This window comes from Phalacrocorax aristotelis, chromosome 17, assembly GCF_949628215.1.
Source record: "Phalacrocorax aristotelis chromosome 17, bGulAri2.1, whole genome shotgun sequence".
In the NCBI taxonomy this organism is placed as follows: domain Eukaryota; kingdom Metazoa; phylum Chordata; class Aves; order Suliformes; family Phalacrocoracidae; genus Phalacrocorax; species Phalacrocorax aristotelis.
Window position 1 is genome coordinate 9,436,801 of NC_134292.1, and position 21,287 is coordinate 9,458,087.

Below are 21,287 nucleotides of genomic sequence, written 5' to 3' on the forward strand. Positions count from 1 at the left end.
TACATGCCCTTGGAGGCTTTGGGAACTTATATTTTACTTAAAATTTTTTTAAAGAATCATATTTTATTATTCATATTCATTGCTTGGGAAAAAGCTTGTTTAACAGTGGGGACATCATTATCTGCAAGAGATTGTTTCCTGGTTGTGGTGTTGATGGTTTATTTTTTTAATTTGCATTTTACATCTGGGGTAGGGTTGTTTTTGCATTTCTTCGACAAATTCATATTTTAAAAGCAGCAGCAGCAGCTATTCTCTAGGCACTTACATCAGAAGGGAACAAGCCAGGAGTTAAATTTTCATGTGCAACATAGTGACTTAGGACCTCAAAAACCAAAAGCCTGCCTGTTCCCCAGGCGCCCGCTGCAACCATGGGCTTGGGCCTTTGCAGTGACTCCTAATGAGGCATGGACTTCTTTTTTTTGTTATTTTTGGATGAAGTTTAGTTTCTGAGGTCACTTTGGGTTTGTCTTCAGGTTTGTTTTTCTTGAAGGGAGGTTAAAAAAAAAGCACTGGGAGCTGTAGACGTCAGCGGGCGCTCGCTGGGGGTTATTCCAGGCCAGCGGGCGCCTGGCGTGGATGGACGGAGCTGCCTCTTTTGGTGTCTTGAACCACTCTCTCTCTCTTTGCTCGTTTCCCCAAGGGCTCAATCGGCTTCCCAGGATTTCCAGGAGCCAACGGAGAGAAGGGCACACGGGTAAGAGCTGCTTTGTCGAGCTGCTTTGCTGATTTTCTTTCTTTTCTCCAAAGAAGGGTCCTTGGGCAGGACGTGGGGAATGCTCCACTGCAGGCAGCTGCTGGTGCTCTGGTTGCTTTTGCATGAAGGGGTTGCCCAAAAAGGACCATCCCACCCGCTCGCATCCCAGATGAGGTCCCCGGCACAGGGAACGCGGGACCAGCGAGAGCCTGGAGCGGGCAGGAGGCTCCCGGCGCCGGCTGCTGGGAGAGGAGGATGCCAGTAATAGCACAGCCAGCTCTGCAGACAGCAGCTTTCCAATTAAACACTGGAAATTTTTCCCTCAAGATATTTTAAGAGATTTCTCTGAACCTGAATCCTTCCCGCGCTGTCAGACTTTGCTCGGGGCATGAAGAGCTTTTTAATTAACAGTAATTATTAGAGATGGGTGAATCTGTTCAGAAGCAGCAAGAACCATCTTTAGCCTAACTTGAGATTCAAAACGCATCGCTGGAAACACTCTCACAAGTTCCTCCTTTTAATAAGCGGAACTATTCTAAATTCATAAACACCCTTAAAATGTGGGGACTCCATCCTCCAGACTTGTCTCTACCTCTCACCCCACCTCCACAGACTTTGCTCCCAAGTAGGGATTGTCTAAATACACTGGTGGTTTTATTTTGTGGAAGACATGCTTGAATTAGGGGATTCAGAGTACAAATATAAAGTCATTTTCTGCACCAGCTCTGGTCACAGGGAGAAAAAGGAGAGAGTGAGGAGAGAGAGTGGAATTAGTTTCCTTTTTACTCTCATTTAAATACAAATGACTTCTAACAGACATGTTTGATAGGAGCCCAGAAAATATAAATCACTTTGCACTGCATTAATATCATGCCACTGAAATTTGGTTTATATCCACACCCCCTTTTTCTTTTTCCACTGAATAATTTTAATTTCATTCTGAACTATAAATGTGGCATCTTCTCCCTTTCCTTCACTCCGGGGGGGAGGAGGGAGGCTGTGAATAAGGCAGCTGCCACAACAGCCTTGAATTCACTGTAGCCCTATAATTACCACCTGCCGTATTGAATATACAGCAATAAAATCCTTGGGCTGGATTTTTGGGTGGTGTAAACCAGGGCATCAGCACCGCAGAGGGGTGGAGACGTGCCGCTTTGCATCCCCCAGCATCGGCATCCCTCTGGCTCCATCCGCTGATTTTATCCTGGTGGGATGCAGAGCCAGACCACTGGGATGGGGAACCTTTCAGGGAGCGGAACAGGTACCAGGAGCTGGGAAAAAACCCCAAGGGTTGAGCTGGTCGAGATTTGGCAATGCCCAGCCTGAAAGGGTGTGAGGAGGAAGCAGGTGTGCTGGGAAGGGGCCCAACTTTAGGACCAAGTCAATGATAAGAAAAGACAAAAAATCAGCAGTTTCCTCACTTATTCTAAATGAGCTTTGTGCTGTTAGGAGGAGGTAGCGAGGACGCTTAGTTACACCCCCCGGTATGCCACATATTTCTTCAGTTATGAATTGAAAAGGGGTTTTTGCATTTCAAGCCCAGCCTGGGAGGAGATGGGGCAGCCCGTGTTGTCCTGGCTGAGGAGCTGAGCTGTGTCTGGGCCAGGACAGGCTCCAGGGCACGCTGCCGTGGGGCTGACACTGCCAGGCCAGCAGCCCCAAAATCTCTCGTGTAAGGGAATAAGGCAGGAATCTGGGGAGAAATGATGATGATGTGCATGGAGAGAGTAGGGTCAGGGCTTCCCTGACCGCTAAGGGGGAGCACGGTCTGGCACACCTCTGTCGAATAGAAATGTGTCATTTTATTTTATGGTAATTTTAACTTTTTTCCTCTCCAATGTGTGATTGGAGTATTTATGCTGTTCCACACCCAGTCCAGCAACGTGCACTTGTTTTATTGGTGTGTTTGCATGTGAGAGAGAGGGGGAGAGGGAGGAGATTTTCATGGACAAATCTCTGCTTTACTATGAGGAGCCCGGCTTGAAAAATTTTTAGGAGTAGGAAAAATACTGGTTTTCAGTGAGTGTTTTGGTATCCTCCTTTTTTTTCTACTCCCAAGTATCTGATTTGAAATAAGTGAAAAGCAATTACATGCAGAACGATAGATTGAGCTGGGATCACACCGTACAAACCAAATGGAGACCATCAGTTTAAGCCTCATTGAGTTGGACTTGATAAATCCCCCTCTGTTTCTCCTGAGACCACTAAATCTGCTGTTTTATGAGTATGTCCACATATAGTCGAGAAAGAGAGTTTCTAAGATTTGCTTCTCCAGTGCATTGTGGGGTAACCCAGTCTGCAGCTGAAACAACCGAAAATCATGTGTCTTGTCTTTTTACAAGGTATTTACTATTATGCTATTCAATGCAGTTGTTCATGTGTCCAAAATAATATGAATCACGTTTCTCTTACTATCATCATCATCTGGGAATGGAAATAAGCTTTTCAGCTCATTATTTCAGCAACCCAAGTCTTTAAATAATGAAAAAAGGTGACAACCAAAGACACAAAAGCAGGACCAGCAGACCCTGCCAGCGTGGGCAGCTGAACTTTGGTGCTGGCAGAGCTTGTAGCACTAAAGCTCCCCAAACCTGAAGCCACAGCTTTTGGCTGAAAGGGCTGGCAAAGTTAAAAACGGGGTGGTGGTGGGGGAAAGGATGTTTGGTGGTTTTGGATAAATGTGACCTGTTAAATATCATGGTAGTTTTGGCGAGCGGCTGCTCGTCGCGGTGCCCGCTCTCACCCAGCTGCCCGCTGGGAGGCGAGTCGGGGGGCATTGCTTGGACGTTTTCAAAACCTGATCATAAAATCAATAGTTAGATGTGAATAAGTGGTTCTTATTTTTAGAGCTAATAGGCTTCTGCCATTAGCAGAGGGTAATAGATCTCCCTCCTCACCTCGTCTGACAAAGCCTGGGGGGTGTGTGGAGGTACCAAATTCCAGACCATTTATTTGGGTGCCTAGAAAATAATCTGAATTTAGATGCCTTTCCCTCAGTATGCCTGCTTGAAAAATATAGGTCTGTGTACATTTACAGTGCTATATAAATTCTTCGCAACAGTATACAGTGCTGTATGCATGATTAATGATAGCAATAAGCAGGGGAAAATTTTGCTTAAAAATAGAATTGAAGGAGAGGAGGGGTGTGTGGGGCTACCTGCAGGGAAGTGGCATGCACTCCTCTCCACCTGCTCGGAATTTAGCCTCCCGTAGCTAAAGGAAAACCAGCTGGAGTGCTTTAAAATTATTTTTGTAATTAATTAAAAAAAAAAAGGTATGCCAGCAGGGTTTATTAAATGGAGCCGCAGAACAAGGAGGATTCAGCAGGACTAATTTTAGTAGCTTGAAGAAAGTTGATTGTAAAGTTTTCCAGCTCCTGTTTTATGTTCGCCCGGTTAATGAGCGCCCAATACAAGAAGGCGAGATTGTGAGATGATGGATTTGGGGCAGAAAATGACAAGTGATATTTTAAGCATTCTGTGTTCCTTACACAGAGAGCAAGTCCTTCTCTTCCTTCCCTTAACAGCTGATCGGTAACGATAGCTGACTGTAGGTCCAATGGAAGAAAGTTAAACCTATGGGTACTTTTTTGGTAACTTGACGCTAGCCAAAATAGTGTTTTCAGGGAGCAAGCTCTAGGCATTAGTTTTCTTTTAGGCGCAGGGTAATGGAGCTTAACGTAATGCCAGATTTAGGACCCAGCTGTCTCTGTCTTTTTTCTGTCAGAATTAATCACAGTCCCCCATTAGAGGAAGCTGAGTGCATCTGTCAGATCTCATAAGCCTGCTGCTTTGTCGCTGCTGCAAAACAATGTCTTAAATTACTTGTTTAGTACAAAGTTCACAGAGATGAAGAAAGATTTGTAAATATGTGGGGCAGCTTAATTGGTTTGTGTGGCGTAAAAGAACTGCTCAGAGCAGGAACCCTGCTCTGCTGCTGTCATTCCTTAAATATTTAACAGTACAGGTCTTGCAACACGTGTTTGCATCGGCGTGAGCCAGCCTGGCCCGCTCCCGGCCGGGGCGAGGACCAGCTCTTCCCCCCGTCGGGAGCTGGGTGAAGGGACAAGCACATATTGGTGGGAAAAGGGGTTGTAGGCTTTGGGGCGGCGGAGTTGAAGGGCTTTCTGCTGGCTCTGGTGTGTCGGATGGTTTTTTTAGGAGACTGCACGGTCCGAGTGGGTGGCTTTGTCTTTGAAAGTCTTTGTGGTGTTTTAAAGGACTCGGGATATGTTTTCTTAAGAGACTCCCTCCCTCAGATGGTAGATGTCATCTAGCCATTGGGATTACCGTCAAGACCTGCCCCCAAGCATTATAAATTAAAATAAATGCAATAATCAGGAGGTGAAAGTAAACCTGCTGTTGTCCTTTTCATCGCAAATGAGAACCGGAGAGGTTTTGGGGGCAGTTTGTGTGCAATAGGGTCCGCTGTGGGTTCACCTGCTGCGAGCTCAGCCTGCGATGCTGGCCGCTAACTCCTCTTCATTTCTTTTTCATTCCAGGGAACACCTGGCAAACCAGGTCCAAGGGGGCAGCGCGGTCCAACGGTAATGACCCATTTCTTCATTCTTGTGCATTTTGAAAGCTTGTTAAGACCGGGATAAAGTATGATCTGTGTCCTCACTGGGTAGGATCTGGCCTTCAGCAGTTAAAGCTAAGCAGAGGGGGACACAGTGATTTGGGGCTGGGGGTCACTGGTGAACATGGTTTAAGGTCATAACAAGATCAGTCCTCCAGTGGCAGTCACGAAGGCTCCTGTCATCCCCTTGCTGCTGGTGGGACAGCTCATTGACCTGGTGCAGCTCAGACCCTTGGGTGCTTTGCCTGATCACAGTGTAGTGCTGTTGGTAGCAAGAAGGGCTAAAATGTCTCTTTTTTTTTGTGCCTTTTAAGGGTCCACGTGGGGAAAGAGGCCCTAGGGGAAGCACTGGCAAACCTGGCCCAAAGGTAAGGTTTTGGGGAGCCTATTGGAATTGCCCTAACAAGTGTTGGTGTAAGAGACCATCTGGTTCATTCCCTTCCATTTCCCTACTCTCCTGATCTTCATTGCCAGGTCAAATGGCTCATAACCCACCCGTAGTGTATTCACAGGTCCTAAAAATGTGTTGGCCCACGTTTCAGCAGGACACCAAGTGCATGCATGAATTAAGAGCCATTGCAACCAGAGAGGAGGGCGAGCACCCCCATGTCAGGGGCCAGCACAACCCTACGATCCACTGTTGCTTCCTCTAAGCCCTATTTTGTGGTGTTTAAGTAGCATTTGAATCGCCTTGGGGGCTTTAGGCTGTGCCATGGGTGAAGGAGCACGTATTGCTGCTGGGCTCCAGAGCCTTGCACCTTGCTGAGCCTCTTTGCGTGCACACTGTGCGCCCACCATTGGTCACTGGGCAAAATAGGTATTTTTCTGCCAGCCAGTCCGGAGGCACACTCGGCTCCAGGACCTGCCGCAGAGGCTGATTAAGTGACCATCAATCGCCGGGCATGATGGAAGCAAAGCTTTTGTAGCGAGATGTTGTCACCACCGCGCTGCCGGCTTTAAAAATAAACGTCTCGGCTTTGTGTCGGCATGAATCTTTGATAAATACCTCATCTTTGCGGCGGCATTTATCTCTCAGAGGGAGGCCGTTATCTGGTGGAAATATCCTGAGCTCGCTGACGTTGTCTTTCCTGTATTGTTATTAAGCAACGTGGGGGGAACGAGCAGCTGCTCATTTGTCACTGGATGCTGCTTCTGATAGGGAATTATTAATAGGGGGGCGCCGGTGGGGTGTGGTGTCACCATGGGCTTGGTACCATTTGAAGTCTTTGTGCACAGCAGCTGCAATAGTGAGATACGCATTTTTAATGGTGTGTTGTTTTGTTTATTCGTAAAAGGGCAACTCTGGTGGTGATGGCCCCCCGGGTCCTCCTGGCGAAAGGGTAAGGCAAGCCGGTGCTACAGCAGGACTTAATCTGAGCTCGTTAGTTTAACACAGTGGATGAGGTGGGGTTGCAGGGCTGAGGTAGTGCTGAGGGGTTTTTTTGCAGTAAGCATCCTACCAAGTACCCTGTTAAGCAGAGAGGGGTGGGCAGCTCGCTGGAGCCAGGACGCAGCTTAGCGTATCTCGGTCAGCAGAAAGGAAAAACCTCCTTAGAAATACGAGGTGAAACATGCTTTTTTGGAGAGAGATCTTGCAAGTCGCCTACAGCCCATAGGCCTTTTCTGAGCTCTCCAAGGGAGGCTCAACGGGACCTCAGGTGTCCTGTGTAAGCATTGGTCCATGGGGAAAGGGAAAAGTCACCCATGGGTTTTGTGTAGCCAGCGAGAGCCCTGGTTTTCTGAAGGAGGTGGTCCTCTAGGACCTCGTGCTGCTTCCTCCAGATTACAGCACGCTGGGTGGAAAATACTGAAACAATGGGGCTTTCATGATTTTAGCCTCCATTTCTGCTTTTTTTTTTTTGTAAATTTACTACAGAATTGTCCAGGGAGGATATCTATGAAATTGGTCTCTGCTTTGCATCTGCTGGTTGTGACCACAGGGGCGAGGGGGGAGCTGCCGCTGATGCCGCCCTGGGGAAGCAGCACTCTGAAGAGCACCAGCTGCCTGCGCAGGAGTCCCAAAGCCACCAGCTCTCTTTTTCATTCCTGTACGAGCTGGTAGCTCCCAGGTGCTCTCAGCTGGGATGGGAAAAGACCTCTTTTTCATAGCACTGGGAGGGAAAGGCGCAGAGCAGTTGGTAGCTCTCTTCAGGTTTGCAGTGCTTTTTGCAGCTGGATGAGCCACTTGGTTAGTCGTGCCTGGTGGTTCTTATCTCTCCATGCATTTTTTTTCAAGGGATGGCCCCGTGCAGCTGCCTCTTGCACTCTGGGGCATTTCTTTGGGGTCGAAGTAGCTGGCTTTCCATATCTTTGTGCTCATCTGCTGTTCAAACAGAGCTAGTATTTCATAGTAAAGCATTACAGGATCCCTAACCGTGTTTCCTGGCTTGTTTCGCATCCCAGGGACCACCAGGGCCTCAAGGACCGACTGGATTTCCTGGACCAAAAGGCCCCCCTGTAAGTAATTCTCTTTCTAGAACATGCAGAGAAATACATAGTCTTTCCCATCCAGCTGTGATTGCCTGTGCCAGCTCAATCTTAGCTGCTTCTCTGACAAACGGTGTCGTACCCAATAAAAGGCATTTCTGAGACAGCATGATAATAACCCAACGGTTTAAGATTTTAAATAGCCAAGTAAATTGTGGCTGATTATAAATGTTCATTTCCTAATGACTCAATATTGCTAGGATCTTTCATGGTTGCTCTGTTCTTTATTTTCCCCTCTGTATACTGGGAGGACAGCACAACAGAGTAGCACTTATGCCTCTGCGATTATCACTGGTGGGGGACCTCAGAAACCTTTCTGGAGTGATTTCCTTCCCTGTGGTGAACAGCTCGTTCCCGCTTTGGACCTGTAAGATAAATCTTTCCTTTGGGAGATGTGTGGGAAAGCCGTATCTTTTAGGGCTCTGAGCACCCCTGTTTCACTGTAAAATGGATGGAAACTAATGCAAAGAGGCAAGAGGGTTTGATCCAGTCCTTATCGCAGTTTTACTACTGAGCAACTGGTCGTGTTCCTTCTCACGCTGGTTTTCTGCTGTAGGGTCCTCCTGGGAAGGATGGATTGCCTGGTCACCCCGGACAGAGAGGAGAAACCGTAAGTAGCCAAAAATCTTGGGCAGATCATTAGTCCTGAGTCTAGTCTTGCCGGTTGGTTTTTCTAAACCCTTCTGTGCAGCTGGGGAGATGTGGCCGCGCATTTGTTTTCCCTGGAGGTCCGTGTCTCTCCAGCTGCATGGGATGGTCTACGGGAAGCAGCCCCCTTCTGAGCAGGACAGGTCGGACTAATGATGATTTACGTGAAGGTTGTGCACCAATTCCCCTCTCTCTGTCCCTTTAGTGGACTGTGGAGGTCTTGTGCATCACGCATGGAGAAACGTGAGCAGAGAGATAGCGATGCTGGTGACCAGCATCAGTGGCAGTTGGGTTTCTGCCGTGATGGGTGCTGCAAGAGGCAGCTCCTCGCGAGGTGGGAGGATGTTGGCTGGGGTTGAGCCTGGGTCAGCGCCAGCACTTGGGGTGGCTCTTGCTTTCATGAGGTGGAGAAAAGCTGGGGGGTGGTTTCCAAGCAGCACCTGCAGCCAGGCTCTGTACCCCAAGGACTCGCCGAAGCGCTCGTCCCTTTGCCCTCCCAAGGAGGAAGGTTGTGCCTCTGCTCTTTGGAGTGTTACAGTAAAGTCCGCTCTTTCCTTCCCGCTCCATCCTTTGGCGATGGTGCCGGTTTTGCGTCCCTCTATCCCAGAGACATAACTCCAGGGCTGTGATAGCAGAGATTTTTCATGCAAGATGGGCTCCATCCTTTGCGAGCTCAGCTTTCCGCACCCAGCTGTGTTAGGTCAGAGGCAGTTTTATTTTCTCTGGAACCTGCAATGGGAGAAATAAACGATTTTCACTTCTCGATGCACCATGTGGCCTACGCCAAGAACTGTTGCATAGAGCTACAGAGAGAGCAAGAGTTACAGCCCAGTTTTGGCAGTGCCTGATTTTAGGGGAAGGCAATTCCTGGCCAAGATGAGCGGTGTAATGGTTTTGCTCTAGTTTTTCTGGCCGCACTGGTTACTGCAGCACGCTTGTGTATCAGCCACTTGCCTTAGCACCCGAGTAAGAAGAGCATCTCTTCTGCAGCTGCCTTTTAGCCAAAGCTATGCACAAGGTCCTCACAAAGTTTTGCTTAAGCCCTCTCCAGCGATAACCCCTTGCCGCAACCCCGGGAGCAGCTCCTGGCTGTTTAGGTACCTCACTGTATCGTACGCATACTGCTTTGTCCATTTTAAAAGGTTTTGTTGCACAGATGTAATCATTGTTTCTCACCAAAGGAGAACGATGAGGCATGTGGAAGGTATGATTCCCTGGCTGTCGTGCGTCTCTGGTGGTCTGTTTTCTGCACCTTTTTTGCTTGAAGGATACCCTAAGCAAAAATGACCCTTCTGCCATGTATTCCTCTGCATGCAGTAATTACTGTTCTTCTGTTTGGTGTTTTGGGGGATATTTATTCTTTTTTCTCAGCTGTTTAAAATCCAGCTCATTCGCTGTTGGTATGTCCCTTTCCCCAACACTGCATGCTGCATGTTAGCAGATAGACTCTTTGTCCTGTGGTTTTTTTTTTTTACAGGAAAAAAAACCCCAACCTCCTCTACTCAGCTTTGCATTTTTTCCCCATCTTCCCTAGCAAACGAGCATTAAAAAGGCTTTGCACATTATGCATTTTTTTTTCCCCTCAACTTATCACAAGACAATTTAATTAACTTGCCTGGCATTTGCTAAGCAAGGCAATGCAAATACTGCTCAGAGCAACACCAGATATTTATTTACACTCTGTAGGACTGACTTTAAGGCAATGGTTTGTGGTATTTTTGAACACATAATCCTCAGGTCAGGATTAAAGGTGAAGGTAAGAGTTTTCACCTGCCAGAGCCTGACTGTGACATTTAGTCTTCCTTCATTGAGTTATCGATAGCATTCAGGACACCTACATTCAAATCAGATGAAGCAGTAAAAGCTTTACTTGTATCTGCTGTTACCAGCTTGGAATAAAGCCTTAAACTCCAAGTCTGCATGAATATGAGTGGAGAAGGGGCTTTCAATTAGTTGGGGTCTGAAAGTATTCCCTGATAGGTTTCTTCACTCATTGCAGCAGGAGCTTGCCTGTCACAGGCAAATGCTTTCAGAAAACCTAAAAAAAAATCTGTTAATCTGTGCCATCAACAAGCTTGCAAAGATCACTTTCCCTTGCATGCTCTTGGGGGGGCATGCAGACGTGTGCAGAACCAGGTAGCAGAAGTCCCTTTTTTGTCCCCCTTTCCTTACACAATACCAAAAAGCGAGGAGAGAAATGTAAAAATGAATTAAATATTATTTCCACATCAGTAGCTTTGGCAGTGCACTCTACCTTCCTGCGAGAAAACCTAGACTCGAAATCTGAGTGTCAAATAGTTCACTTTGGTTTACTTGTCATTTAGTAGCGAATAGGCACGGTGAAGGATGCTGAGGTATTTGGCCATATTAGATTTACAAAGATTGGATCTAAAAAAAACAAGAAAAATTCTAAAAACCCTGTGCCCAAGGCTCAGGCAGGATAAAAGGAAGCCCCTTCAGATTAATAAGGAACGTCCTGCACAGAACTGGCTGAAATATTTTTCTACGATAAGAGTTTAAATTGCACATGAATTTCACAAGGATGTTTTGCCATTTCCCCATCAGTGGCAGGATATTTTCTGTGATCCACAGACAGCTATAGAATATCGTTGAGTAGGGTTTTTTAGCATGACACATTACCGTTGGCTTGGGATTTATCTGATTGTCTTTTGTGGCAATGAGAAAATAGCCCGTGTGCCCTACATGACATTTCTCAAGCTTCTCAGCACGCTATAAGTAAGGACGATAATCAATGTGCTTTTTAAAGAGTGGCTTAGGAGGGCTAAACAACTGCGGCGGTGATAGTTCGTTATTTTCACTCCTCAAATGTTGTTATAATTAGCTGTCATGGAGACTTCGCTACTCATCAGCATTTGGAGAGAAAGACATTTGTGATTTCTTTCAACAGATGTTGATGAAGGAAATAACGCTTCGCTCAGCCCCCAAGGCTGGTGGGCTGTGGGCTTCAGCGGGGCAGGAGATTGGCGGTGCCGAAGGCGGAAGACAGTTACCCAGCCTCCAAGCTCTGGGTGCTCAGCCTAAAGCAGAGCTAAGCCTAAATCAGCACCAGAACTGGGAGCAGGAGAAGGGAAATGGTTATTAAGAATTACTTAGCGTGAAGAAACTCGCACAGTCTGACTTTTTAATAGCCATTTTCTCTATAGGTTTTACGAGAGTAGCTAATTTTTTTGTATATATGTGGCCAGTCCTTCAGCCAAAGCAAAGTAGCTCCATCAAAACAGCAGAGCTGAGCTTTGAGAATCCCTTTTTCTTCCTCTGTTTCATCCCTGTATAATTGTACAAATACACATTTTTCTACTTTCTGTTTGATTTCTTGTTTCTTTTGTCTTTGGGTGTCTGCCCGTTCCTGGTCAGTAGTTTCACCAGAGGAGGAGCAGTCGGGTGGCAGCCTGGGACCCTCGCTGGAGCACTGCCAGGCAGAAGTGTCATCTCTTTTTCTATTTTCCCTTTCTCTACAGGGCTTCCAAGGCAAGACTGGCCCTCCAGGACCCCCTGGTGTCGTAGGCCCTCAGGTAAGGAACGAACGCTCGTGCTTGCACCAGCCCTCTGCAGCTCACCTTCACCAGTTCCGCACAGCAGGCTCTCGCAGCTCTGACGCTTTAGCCAGAGCTGCTGGGACTGCAGGTTATACAGCACAGAGGCTCCTCTTCCAGGGGAGGCAAAGCCATGTCAAAGCAAGCTTGATGCCTTTGAAATTCCTGGCCAGGGTGTGAAATACCCCAATGGGCCCCATCCCGCCTTGTCGAGGCGTTAGGATGGTATTTAGACAAAGGTGGCCAAGGCTGCTGTAAATAAGGTGGCTCCTGTGAAAACAGAACTGCCTTGGTGTAAAACTGGTGCAGGATGAGGGATAGCAGCCACGCAGGACCGGCCTAAAAGACCTTAAGCAGCCAGAGTTAAACGAGATCTCAAAGGGCTGTGCAGCCGCTGGGGTGTTCAGGGCAGTCTGAGTGTGATGCAAGAGTGCTCTTACATGTCACTATGAAGAAATGCATCCCTCTTTAATATAAAGTGCTGTTAGATTCTCTCACAGTTGGGCTATTTTGGGGTTGTTTTTTTTTTCCGGTCACAATGAACTCTGTGCAATCGGGAAATAGTAACTGCACTGCCAGGACTTGTACCCCTCAAGTACAGGCGTGCAAGGCTCGTGCGTCAGTTCTGTAGGCAGAGTCCTAGACTGAGTAGGACTGGCTTTGGGTTGAGTCTTCTTTCCTGAACTGCTGGGGAGGTTGCTCTTTAATTACAAAGTAATTAATTTGTCCTCTTTAATGATAGTGTAAAGTCCCTGGTTTGTAAATTCCCTGATTAGGGGCAATTCCCTGACTGTGTCTGTCTTCTCAAGTGCAAATTAGGTTCTATGGCGATTTTATATGGCTCTGCTGCGCGTAGTTAGCGTGATCTGTGGTTGCTGAGCGATCGCAATGTTATCGTTCTGCTTACGCTAAGTGGCACCCTGCAGCGTGACATGAATTACAACCTCTGTCCCGGCGGACACCAGCGTGCAGGGTCGTTACAGCCCTGTGCATATGGCTTTTGTCCTCCTCCAAAATGGGCCATTTGGGAACCTTCTGCACTGGGCCTTGTGCTACACTCGTCACCGTTAGTGCCCGCGTATGGCACAAAGGCAGTCAGTAATTGCCGTATAGTACGAGCCTAATCCATTATTTATGCCCCATATAAGGAAGAATCAGCGTGATTGTAAAATACTTAGGAAGTTTTCAATTAAAAAAAAAAAAAAAACAAAAAAACCACAAAACCCTGAAGCATAGTAATAGTAGTAACAATGTCTCATTTATGGGAACACTTTCATTCCAGAGGTTCCCAATGCCTCTAGTCTGTCAAGTGCAATGTTGCCCACTTCCAAAGCAAGGTCCCTTTAGATGCCGAAGGAGGCATCTCTGCAGGTGTTGCTGGTGGCACTGCAGGGGACAGTAAGGGAAGGAGCATCTTCCATCCCATTGCAACCTCAAGGAATAAACTGATAGCCTGCACCTCTTCCTTCGCTGTTCGCTCTGCTGATACCAAACACCTTCTCCCCGATCTCTTGTTTCTTCAGGGTCCCACTGGTGAGACTGGGCCAATGGGTGAGCGGGGGCATCCAGGTCCTCCAGGTCCTCCAGGGGAACAAGGTCTTCCTGGCCTCACTGGAAAAGAAGGGACCAAGGTAGGGACCAGCCAGCCTACTGAGCTCACCCCTTTGCAAGCCCGGATACCTGCTTCTCTCCCAGAGATGGAGAGATGCTTCAAAAAAGACATGTTTTGCAGTGTCTCATCATGACTTGAGCCCAGAGGGAGGAGCTGGGTCTCTATGGAGTCTGCAGGTCCTCAGCTATCTATCACTGTCGTTGCAGGGGGATCCTGGTCCTGCTGGCCTCCCAGGGAAGGATGGTCCCCCGGGCTTGCGAGGCTTCCCCGGAGAGAGAGGCCTCCCTGGCCCCATCGTGAGTAGAGGCTGCCCGGTCCTTCCAGTGGGAAGGATTCCCAGGCGGTGCAGCACCCATCTCCCAAAATGACTTTGTTTTCCTCCCTCCAGGGTTCTCCAGGGCTGAAAGGCAACGAAGGTCCCCCAGGCCCCCCAGGCCCAGCAGTGAGTATCTTTGCCCTTACAGGCACCACCTAACGCATTTACAAGCTTGGCAAGCCAAAACAGAGGGTTAGTCACAGCTCAGTGCTTTATCCGTTATTTCCTTTGCACTAACCAACCACTTGCTGGATATTGCTTTATTTTACAAGACGCATATGTAACAGCTCAGTCATTTTGTCATGTCAGCTACGAACATACGTGACAAGCTGAAGGAGCTGGAATGATTCAGGACATTGAGCATTTTGCTTCTAAGGCACCTGCTTTCCCTCTGAAAGTCGTCCCCACTTGAGATTCATGCTCAGTGGAGCCCTCCTGGAAGAAAATATTCATCATCCAACACTTCCAACTGCACTGGCCGTGAGATGGCTTATGCTCTTGTTCCAAGTTGATAATGTGCCCCCAGGAACTGAGCTCCTTACACCATCCAGAGGAGAACCCAGCCCTTCCAGGGTTTTTAATTAAAAAAAGACCTGCAGGACGCTTGGTCAGAAGGCACCACGTCAGCAGACGGCAGTCACCCCAAATGTGCTCACTTATGATGCTTTTGCAGCATCCTACTGCTGGATTTCTTCCTGCCTGTACATAGATAAAGCTCGATACTCCAGTTAATGCTCCCTTTTTCTCCCAACAGGGCTCTCCTGGTGAGCGTGGCCCTGCGGGATCCGCTGGCCCGATAGGTTTGCCAGGGCGACCTGGCCCCCAGGGACCTCCGGGACCCGCAGGTGAAAAGGGAGCCCCAGTAAGTACCAGTATAAAGATTAACAGGTGTCGGTCAAGTAGAAATGTGTGGAGTAGGAAGCTGAGCATAGAGATATTCCCTGGGCTAGGTGTATAAAAGATTTAAAAAAAAAAAAAAAAAGAAAAAGGGATTCAGTGAGGAAGGAATTTTCTCATCTTGGGCACATCAAACCACTGAAATTTAGCTGCTCAGCTGTCTCTTTGGGGTACCTGTGCTATCAAAAATGGATGTGAACCCAGGGACTGGAATGTCTTCAGGCAACGAGAAGGGGTGAGGACTGATCAAGTAAAATGACATCCTGTGTGATCTCCTGGTGACAAACAGCCGAAGGACAGGCCTCTGGGCAGAGAAGTAAGCCAACCCCCACCCCCATCACTGCTTTACAAGGACGCAACAGCAGTAGCGATTTCCACTGAGCCTAAACAAATCCTTTCCCTTACTCTGCCGTGGCCAAGGGGCAGCACAGGAAGGTGCTGCGAAGGTTTCGGCTCCGCTTCCCGGGACGCTGCGTGCTGCCGCAGCATCAGCGTTCCCAGGCATCCCACTGGCACCTGTGGAAAGAGCTGCTGTCAGCAGGAGCCTGAGCAGAGCGCGGCTGAGCCCTGCCATATGGTCCCTCTCCTGAGCATTCACCAACCAGCCCGCGCAAACTCGCACGTCTTTCACTCCCCAGGCACGCGCGTGAAATGTCACGTGCGGGCAGGAGGGAGTGGGCTGGCATGACTATTTCTGTCCCTGCAGAGCACAGCACCGTGACGGTCCTGAGGAGGAAGGCTCTGCCTCTAATTCACACCCAAGTGGTTTTGCAGGGGCTTTTGGGTTGCCTGTCTCAAACATAAGCTCAGCTTTAGACCCAGCAAAATGAGCAAATGCTGGCATTGGTGATTTCAAACTACATGAGGACACTTACAGTGATTGATTGTTGTTATCAAAAGTGTTTATCAGCCACTGTACTCCACATTTGCTGGCTTATTAGAAACTCCAGCAGCTAGTCCAGAGGCAAGAATTTCCTGGTGAATCAGCTTTATGAACATCTGTCCTGCCAAGTACCTATATGATGTATCAGTGGGTAGATGAATAGGCAATTTATGTGGCATCTAATTATTCAGAAGAGAGCACCGAGGATTCAGATGCAATTAAATTATGTACGAGGAAACTGAAATATATCCACTGTTCAGTTCCTATAAACAAACACATTGGACTGAAGGCTCCAGGTCTGAGGAATATGAGTAGATGTTTAAGCAGGAGGCCAGTAGAGACTGCTTTATTCACTTCAGGTGTTTTCCTTTGTCCAGAAGCTCAGGAGGGAGTTCTGGACCCCCTGAGAAACCCCCGTTAGTTGGGGATCAGCCAGGGAGAGGGAGCAAGTAGTGAGTGCTGGGACAGCCAGGACCAGAATCGGTAAACTGCCTTGTGGGAATACTAATTAGTTGAGGTCTTGTTTGTCATCCAGAGAGAGATGGCAGAGGGCTCAGATTAAATCTGATTATATTGCTATAGCAGTGAAATTGCAGCTGTGATCTGGGTATTCACTGCTTAGATTTGTTTGTTCTTTCTTTATGTCTCAAGATAGAAATTTTGTCTTACTTCAGACACTGAACACGGAGAGTCTGATGAAATATCAGCTGGAAACTGGTTTTGCTATACATGCCCATATAGTCAGGGGTTATTAGCAGCTGAATAAAATGTTAATGGGATGTAATGAGTGGGTTGGAGGGTGGAGGAGAGCTCTGTATAACCTGCCTGCTCCTTCTGCTTCCAGGGCGAGAAGGGTCCTCAAGGACCTGCTGGTCGGGATGGCATCCAGGGCCCCGTGGGACTCCCAGGTCCAGCAGGTCCTGTTGGCCCCCCTGGCGAGGACGGAGACAAGGTGGGAGCACCTCTTGCTGTGCAGGGTCACTCTGGGGAGGAACCGGGCAACGTGCCCCCTTGCCACCACGCCGACCCGCTGCTTCCACCGCATCGGGTCGGATGTGCTGTTGGTCATAACACAAGGATATTTTATGGCGCTGATGATCCCTCGAGATCAGCAGCGTCCGGTCTGGGGAGCGGCAGGCTGTGCTGTGCGTGCCCTGCCAGCCAAACCGCTCGCTGAAAGCCAGTTGGCCTCCCCCAAAGCCTGTAGCAGGAAGCCTTCTCGCGGGTGCCTGGCCTTTCCCGATTAATTACCTTTCCCCACCCTCTCATTAAGCCCCTCTGGACTGGACGATTCTTAGAAAACATTAGCTGGGATGAATCGCCCATCGCTGCTAGCAAGGTCTGCAACATGATGCTTCTTGCATCGCATGGCAGCTAAGGAAAATTTTAGGATGTAAAAGGGTTTGGTTACACCTGGAGTGGCCAAATCTCTGCCTTTTTCAGGACATTCTTGGCTATTTCTGTGGGAATTGGCATCTTTGAGATGAGGATGCAGGCACATAGGACTATTGCTTGAATGCTAAGATATGGAAGTGGTCACCGAGTGAACTAACTGTGCCCCTTTTTACCTGGCAGGGTGAGATCGGGGAGCCTGGCCAGAAGGGCAGCAAGGGCGACAAAGGGGAGCAGGTGAGTGGGGTGGACGCCGTCGTAGCTGCTTCCCTGGAGGAGAGCGGTTATGTCGTGTGACTTGCTGGAAACAGGAAACAATATTTAATTTGTTTCTGTCTTGCTTCGTCTTCTCCTTTCCTTCATCAAATACCTACACGCTGTAAAAAAGAGTGAGTGCCTGAAATGGGAGCCTCCAGCTCCCAGGAACGCACCGGGATGGTTCCGTGTCACCCATGTACTGGAACATTAGCAGCCCTTGCCATTAAAGTTGGGTGTTTGGCTGTAGTTCCTTTTCTAGTCGCTTGCAGCACACTGAGGCACCCGTTACGTGCTGCTCAGAGCCTGAGGAAGATAAATTACACATAAGTGACTAGAGAGAACTGAGTGGCGTGATATTGCTTTGCTGGAGCAAAAGTGCATTTGGATGTGTCTGCTGTGCCATTGGCACCAGGGCTGAGGAATGCTGGTGTGTCCAGGGCCACCTGACCCTGTCCTCCCTCTCTGTTTTGGGAGTTAATGCATGCGTGATGGAGGCTGTGTTGAAGGGCATCGCCTTTTCCAGGTGAGTTTTTTAACTCCCTATTCCTATCGCTGACATTGCACTTCTGTTTCACGACAGGGTCCACCAGGTCCTACCGGCCCGCAGGGTCCAATCGGTCAGCCTGGCCCAGCTGTGAGTATTATCCCCTGTTGGCAGAAATCCCCTTTCTTGCCATAAAATCTCCCGGGAAGCACTGCAAGGACTGGCAGTTTCTGCCTGGCACTGCTGATGCCCGGTGCATGAGAGGGGCATTGCTGCTGGCTGCAGCAGCGGGTGGTGGGGATGGAGCTTTGCATCTGCCTTGTGTCTTTGCCAAGCTGTGTTAGACTCTTTCCTCCTAGGGTGCTGATGGAGAGCCAGGTCCCAGGGGACAGCAAGGCCTCTTTGGTCAGAAAGGTGATGAAGGACCCCGAGGTTTCCCTGGCCCCCCTGGCCCAGTGGGCTTGCAGGTAATTTGTAACATCAAGGCAGGGCTTAGGGTAATGAGAGCTGGGGCTCCACCTGAGATGTTCACAGATAAAACTCATCCCTTCCACCTCCACAGGGCTTGCCTGGACCTCCTGGTGAGAAGGGAGAAACAGGGGATGTTGGGCAAATGGTAAGATGCTTTCACACTTCTTTTCTCATCATTGACAGACGTTGCTCCAAGAAATGTGTCTTAAATTGTGTCTCTCTTTCTCGCAGGGCCCTCCAGGCCCACCTGGACCCAGAGGTCCATCTGGACCACCAGGAGCGGATGGTCCACAGGGTCCTCCTGGGGGAATAGGAAATCCTGGTGCAGTAGGAGAGAAGGTAAAGCATCCAGACAAACCTGATTGAAGCCCGCAGGAGTTTGCTACAACACTCGTGCGGGGGCTTTGCTACGTCAGCAGAAAACTCAACACCTTGCAGAAATATAACGGTCATCACCCTCTTTTCCTCTCTGCAGGGTGAACCTGGTGAATCTGGCGAGCCTGGTCTTCCCGGCGAGGTTGGCCTCCCGGTAAGTACGCTACGGGGTGGCTCTTGCTCTGATGGAGAAGAGCTTTTCTTCAGCGGTGTCCCCTGAGGAGCTGGTTGAAGCAGTGCCAGAGGCATGGATGTAGATGGGGCTGCAGGGACTGAACCAGCCTCGCTCTTGGTTCGGGTATCGAGCGACACATCGCCATGTTACTGGGTATTTATAGGATAACATTTAGTCACTGAATATGGGCTACGCAAGACTGAACAACGTGAACAGCATTTAATCTTTGTGGGAAGGGACTGCTAAATCATGTCCTCATGTTCTGAGATACAAACACAGCTTCTCTCTCAGAACTGATTAAAGGATAATCAGAGATCAGTAAGTTGTTTTCCTGGATAATAGAAACATCCTTTTATCTTTACAGGGTCCTAAAGGTGAAAGAGGCGAAAAGGGTGAAGCAGGTCCCTCTGGTGCGGCTGGTCCACCTGGCCCCAAAGGTCCGCCAGGCGATGACGGTCCCAAAGGCAGTCCTGTAAGTATCCCCTCCTGTCCAAGCACTGCTTCCTTCTCTTGCTCAGCAGAGACTTCTGCATGAAAAGATGTTTTCCAGAGATTTTTGGGGAAATAGTTTACCAGCCAGAGAATTGTTCCTTTACTGATATGTGATATCAGTCCCCTTCTTTGGGGTGCTAATGAGGAAGAGACCCAGCTGTACCGTATCTTCCAGCAATATTAGTCCTTTTTGTAGGCTATCAGAAAACTCACCCCTATGGAGAGGGCCTGCAGCAGGTTTACTTTGCACTTGAGCTTATGTATTGCCAAGGTCCTCTGCACCAGAGCGAAGCTTCCAAAATAGCGCAGAGGAGATTTATGTGAATTTGGGAGTTGTACCTCTAGGGTCAGATCCCTGCTGATGCTAATTGCTGTAGCTCCATTGAAGCCAGTAGTGTTATCCTGATTTATACCAGATGACAATGGTACAGTATTTATCTTGCCGGCTTCTTTGATGCTTGCTGGCTGAAGAAATTTATTATGCGATAAGCAAAGATGCCATGAAACAGCAGAGGAGGCAGGGGAGTTAGTCATCTCTCTTAACAGATGGGTTCTTGGGATATCGCATTATCGGTTGAAGCCTATTGTCTGAACGCCCGTCTCAGAACCATTTGAAGGGCACAATAGATATTGTATGGAGAAAAATGGTGAAGTGTTTTAGTCATTAAATGTTTTGAGAGGATCTTCCTGTGAAGAATGTTGCACATCTTGTAGTAAGCAAAAGCAAAATCTTCTAATCTGCACACTTCCCAAAGCTGTGAGGATTTGGCTGTCACTTGTCCAAAGTATTTATGAAAAACTAGATGAAAGTCCCAGTGTCGACACTGGAGCTTTGTATGGTCTGGATGCAGAGCTGAACTGGTGGCTGTGACGGGATGAAATTACTGAAAATGCAAAGACGGGATGTGATCTGGGATTGTGTCTGAGGGTAGGGAATTGGGGGCTTGCTCCACAGAGCGACTCCCCACGTTGTCGCTGGGGCAACAGGTACTAATGCTCTGCAATTCTTCAGGTGCAATATCTTTGACTTGGGGATATCCTCCTTTTCTCTTTACAGGGTCCAGTTGGTTTCCCTGGTGACCCTGGTCCTCCTGGAGAGCCCGGTCCAGCTGTAAGTGTTTGTCTCACAGAAAGGCAGTTAGGTTCCTCCTCTCGGTTTAGTGAAATACGACTGCACTGTTCATTCACCAGCAGCTCCTCCGGCATTTACTCTTCCTTTACTTGGGAAAGAGTAGGAAGTCCCACCGTGAGACCGTTTGTCTGTCCGTGCTGCAGCCTTTGGGGTTGCACATGAATGCTGCTCTCCACAGTGTTTAACACAGGACATTTGCTGTTGCCGGTGTTCTCAACAGGAGATGAGAAGGGATGGTGCCTGGTGACATGAAGACCAACTGAACCACACCTGCTCTGCTAACACTGTTCATACCCTAAATAAGCCTTCTTGTTTCTTTCTTCTTCCTTTTTAGGGTCAAGATGGTCCCCCTGGTGACAAAGGTGATGATGGCGAACCTGGGCAGACTGTGAGTAACTGGATAGATGAGACCTGTTCCCCATCAGTCCCCACGGTTTCTGCGTGTGGGTGCAAGGACTTTTAGCACTGAAGGACATAGGGCATCTAATTCCCACCACTTTCTGCTGCACTGGTCCCCTCATGCCTGTCCCTCCTGCCTGTGTCAGCCCGACTGCTGCCGTCCATCCAGGCTGCTCAGCAATATGTCCTGAAAGCAAACATTAACTTCTGGAAAAACAAAATCTAGTCTTTCATTTTAACTTTGCCATGCCTTATGGTATTTCATGGTGGGAAGGGATAAAAGAAGATACCACCCGCACCCGCGAGGAGGTGTTGGGAGTTGTACTGCCCGCCCACGCCTCGGCTTAGCACAACCTCTAGATCTTGACTCAAGTTTTACACGTTTGCTCCTCCCTCCCGCGTCTTGTGGTGCAGTTATGGTTTGTTCTCCTCCCCTCTCC

The 21,287-nt window shown here is 48.5% G+C and overlaps 1 protein-coding gene across 2 annotated transcripts in view; it reads left to right on the plus strand.

The window, feature by feature from the left end:
• Nucleotides 1–21,287, plus strand: part of COL5A1 (collagen type V alpha 1 chain) — a 160,034-nt gene that overhangs the window by 120,583 nt on the left and 18,164 nt on the right. For both annotated transcript variants that reach the window (XM_075112369.1, XM_075112370.1), the window contains exons 32-52: nucleotides 641–694; nucleotides 5,196–5,240; nucleotides 5,587–5,640; nucleotides 6,568–6,612; nucleotides 7,676–7,729; nucleotides 8,316–8,369; nucleotides 11,887–11,940; nucleotides 13,485–13,592; nucleotides 13,780–13,869; nucleotides 13,962–14,015; nucleotides 14,644–14,751; nucleotides 16,514–16,621; nucleotides 17,245–17,298; nucleotides 17,900–17,953; nucleotides 18,163–18,270; nucleotides 18,366–18,419; nucleotides 18,506–18,613; nucleotides 18,750–18,803; nucleotides 19,189–19,296; nucleotides 20,374–20,427; nucleotides 20,783–20,836. In XM_075112369.1, coding sequence (XP_074968470.1) covers nucleotides 641–694; nucleotides 5,196–5,240; nucleotides 5,587–5,640; nucleotides 6,568–6,612; nucleotides 7,676–7,729; nucleotides 8,316–8,369; nucleotides 11,887–11,940; nucleotides 13,485–13,592; nucleotides 13,780–13,869; nucleotides 13,962–14,015; nucleotides 14,644–14,751; nucleotides 16,514–16,621; nucleotides 17,245–17,298; nucleotides 17,900–17,953; nucleotides 18,163–18,270; nucleotides 18,366–18,419; nucleotides 18,506–18,613; nucleotides 18,750–18,803; nucleotides 19,189–19,296; nucleotides 20,374–20,427; nucleotides 20,783–20,836 — 1,476 coding nt within the window. The remainder of the gene's footprint in view (nucleotides 1–640; nucleotides 695–5,195; nucleotides 5,241–5,586; nucleotides 5,641–6,567; nucleotides 6,613–7,675; nucleotides 7,730–8,315; nucleotides 8,370–11,886; nucleotides 11,941–13,484; nucleotides 13,593–13,779; nucleotides 13,870–13,961; nucleotides 14,016–14,643; nucleotides 14,752–16,513; nucleotides 16,622–17,244; nucleotides 17,299–17,899; nucleotides 17,954–18,162; nucleotides 18,271–18,365; nucleotides 18,420–18,505; nucleotides 18,614–18,749; nucleotides 18,804–19,188; nucleotides 19,297–20,373; nucleotides 20,428–20,782; nucleotides 20,837–21,287) is intronic.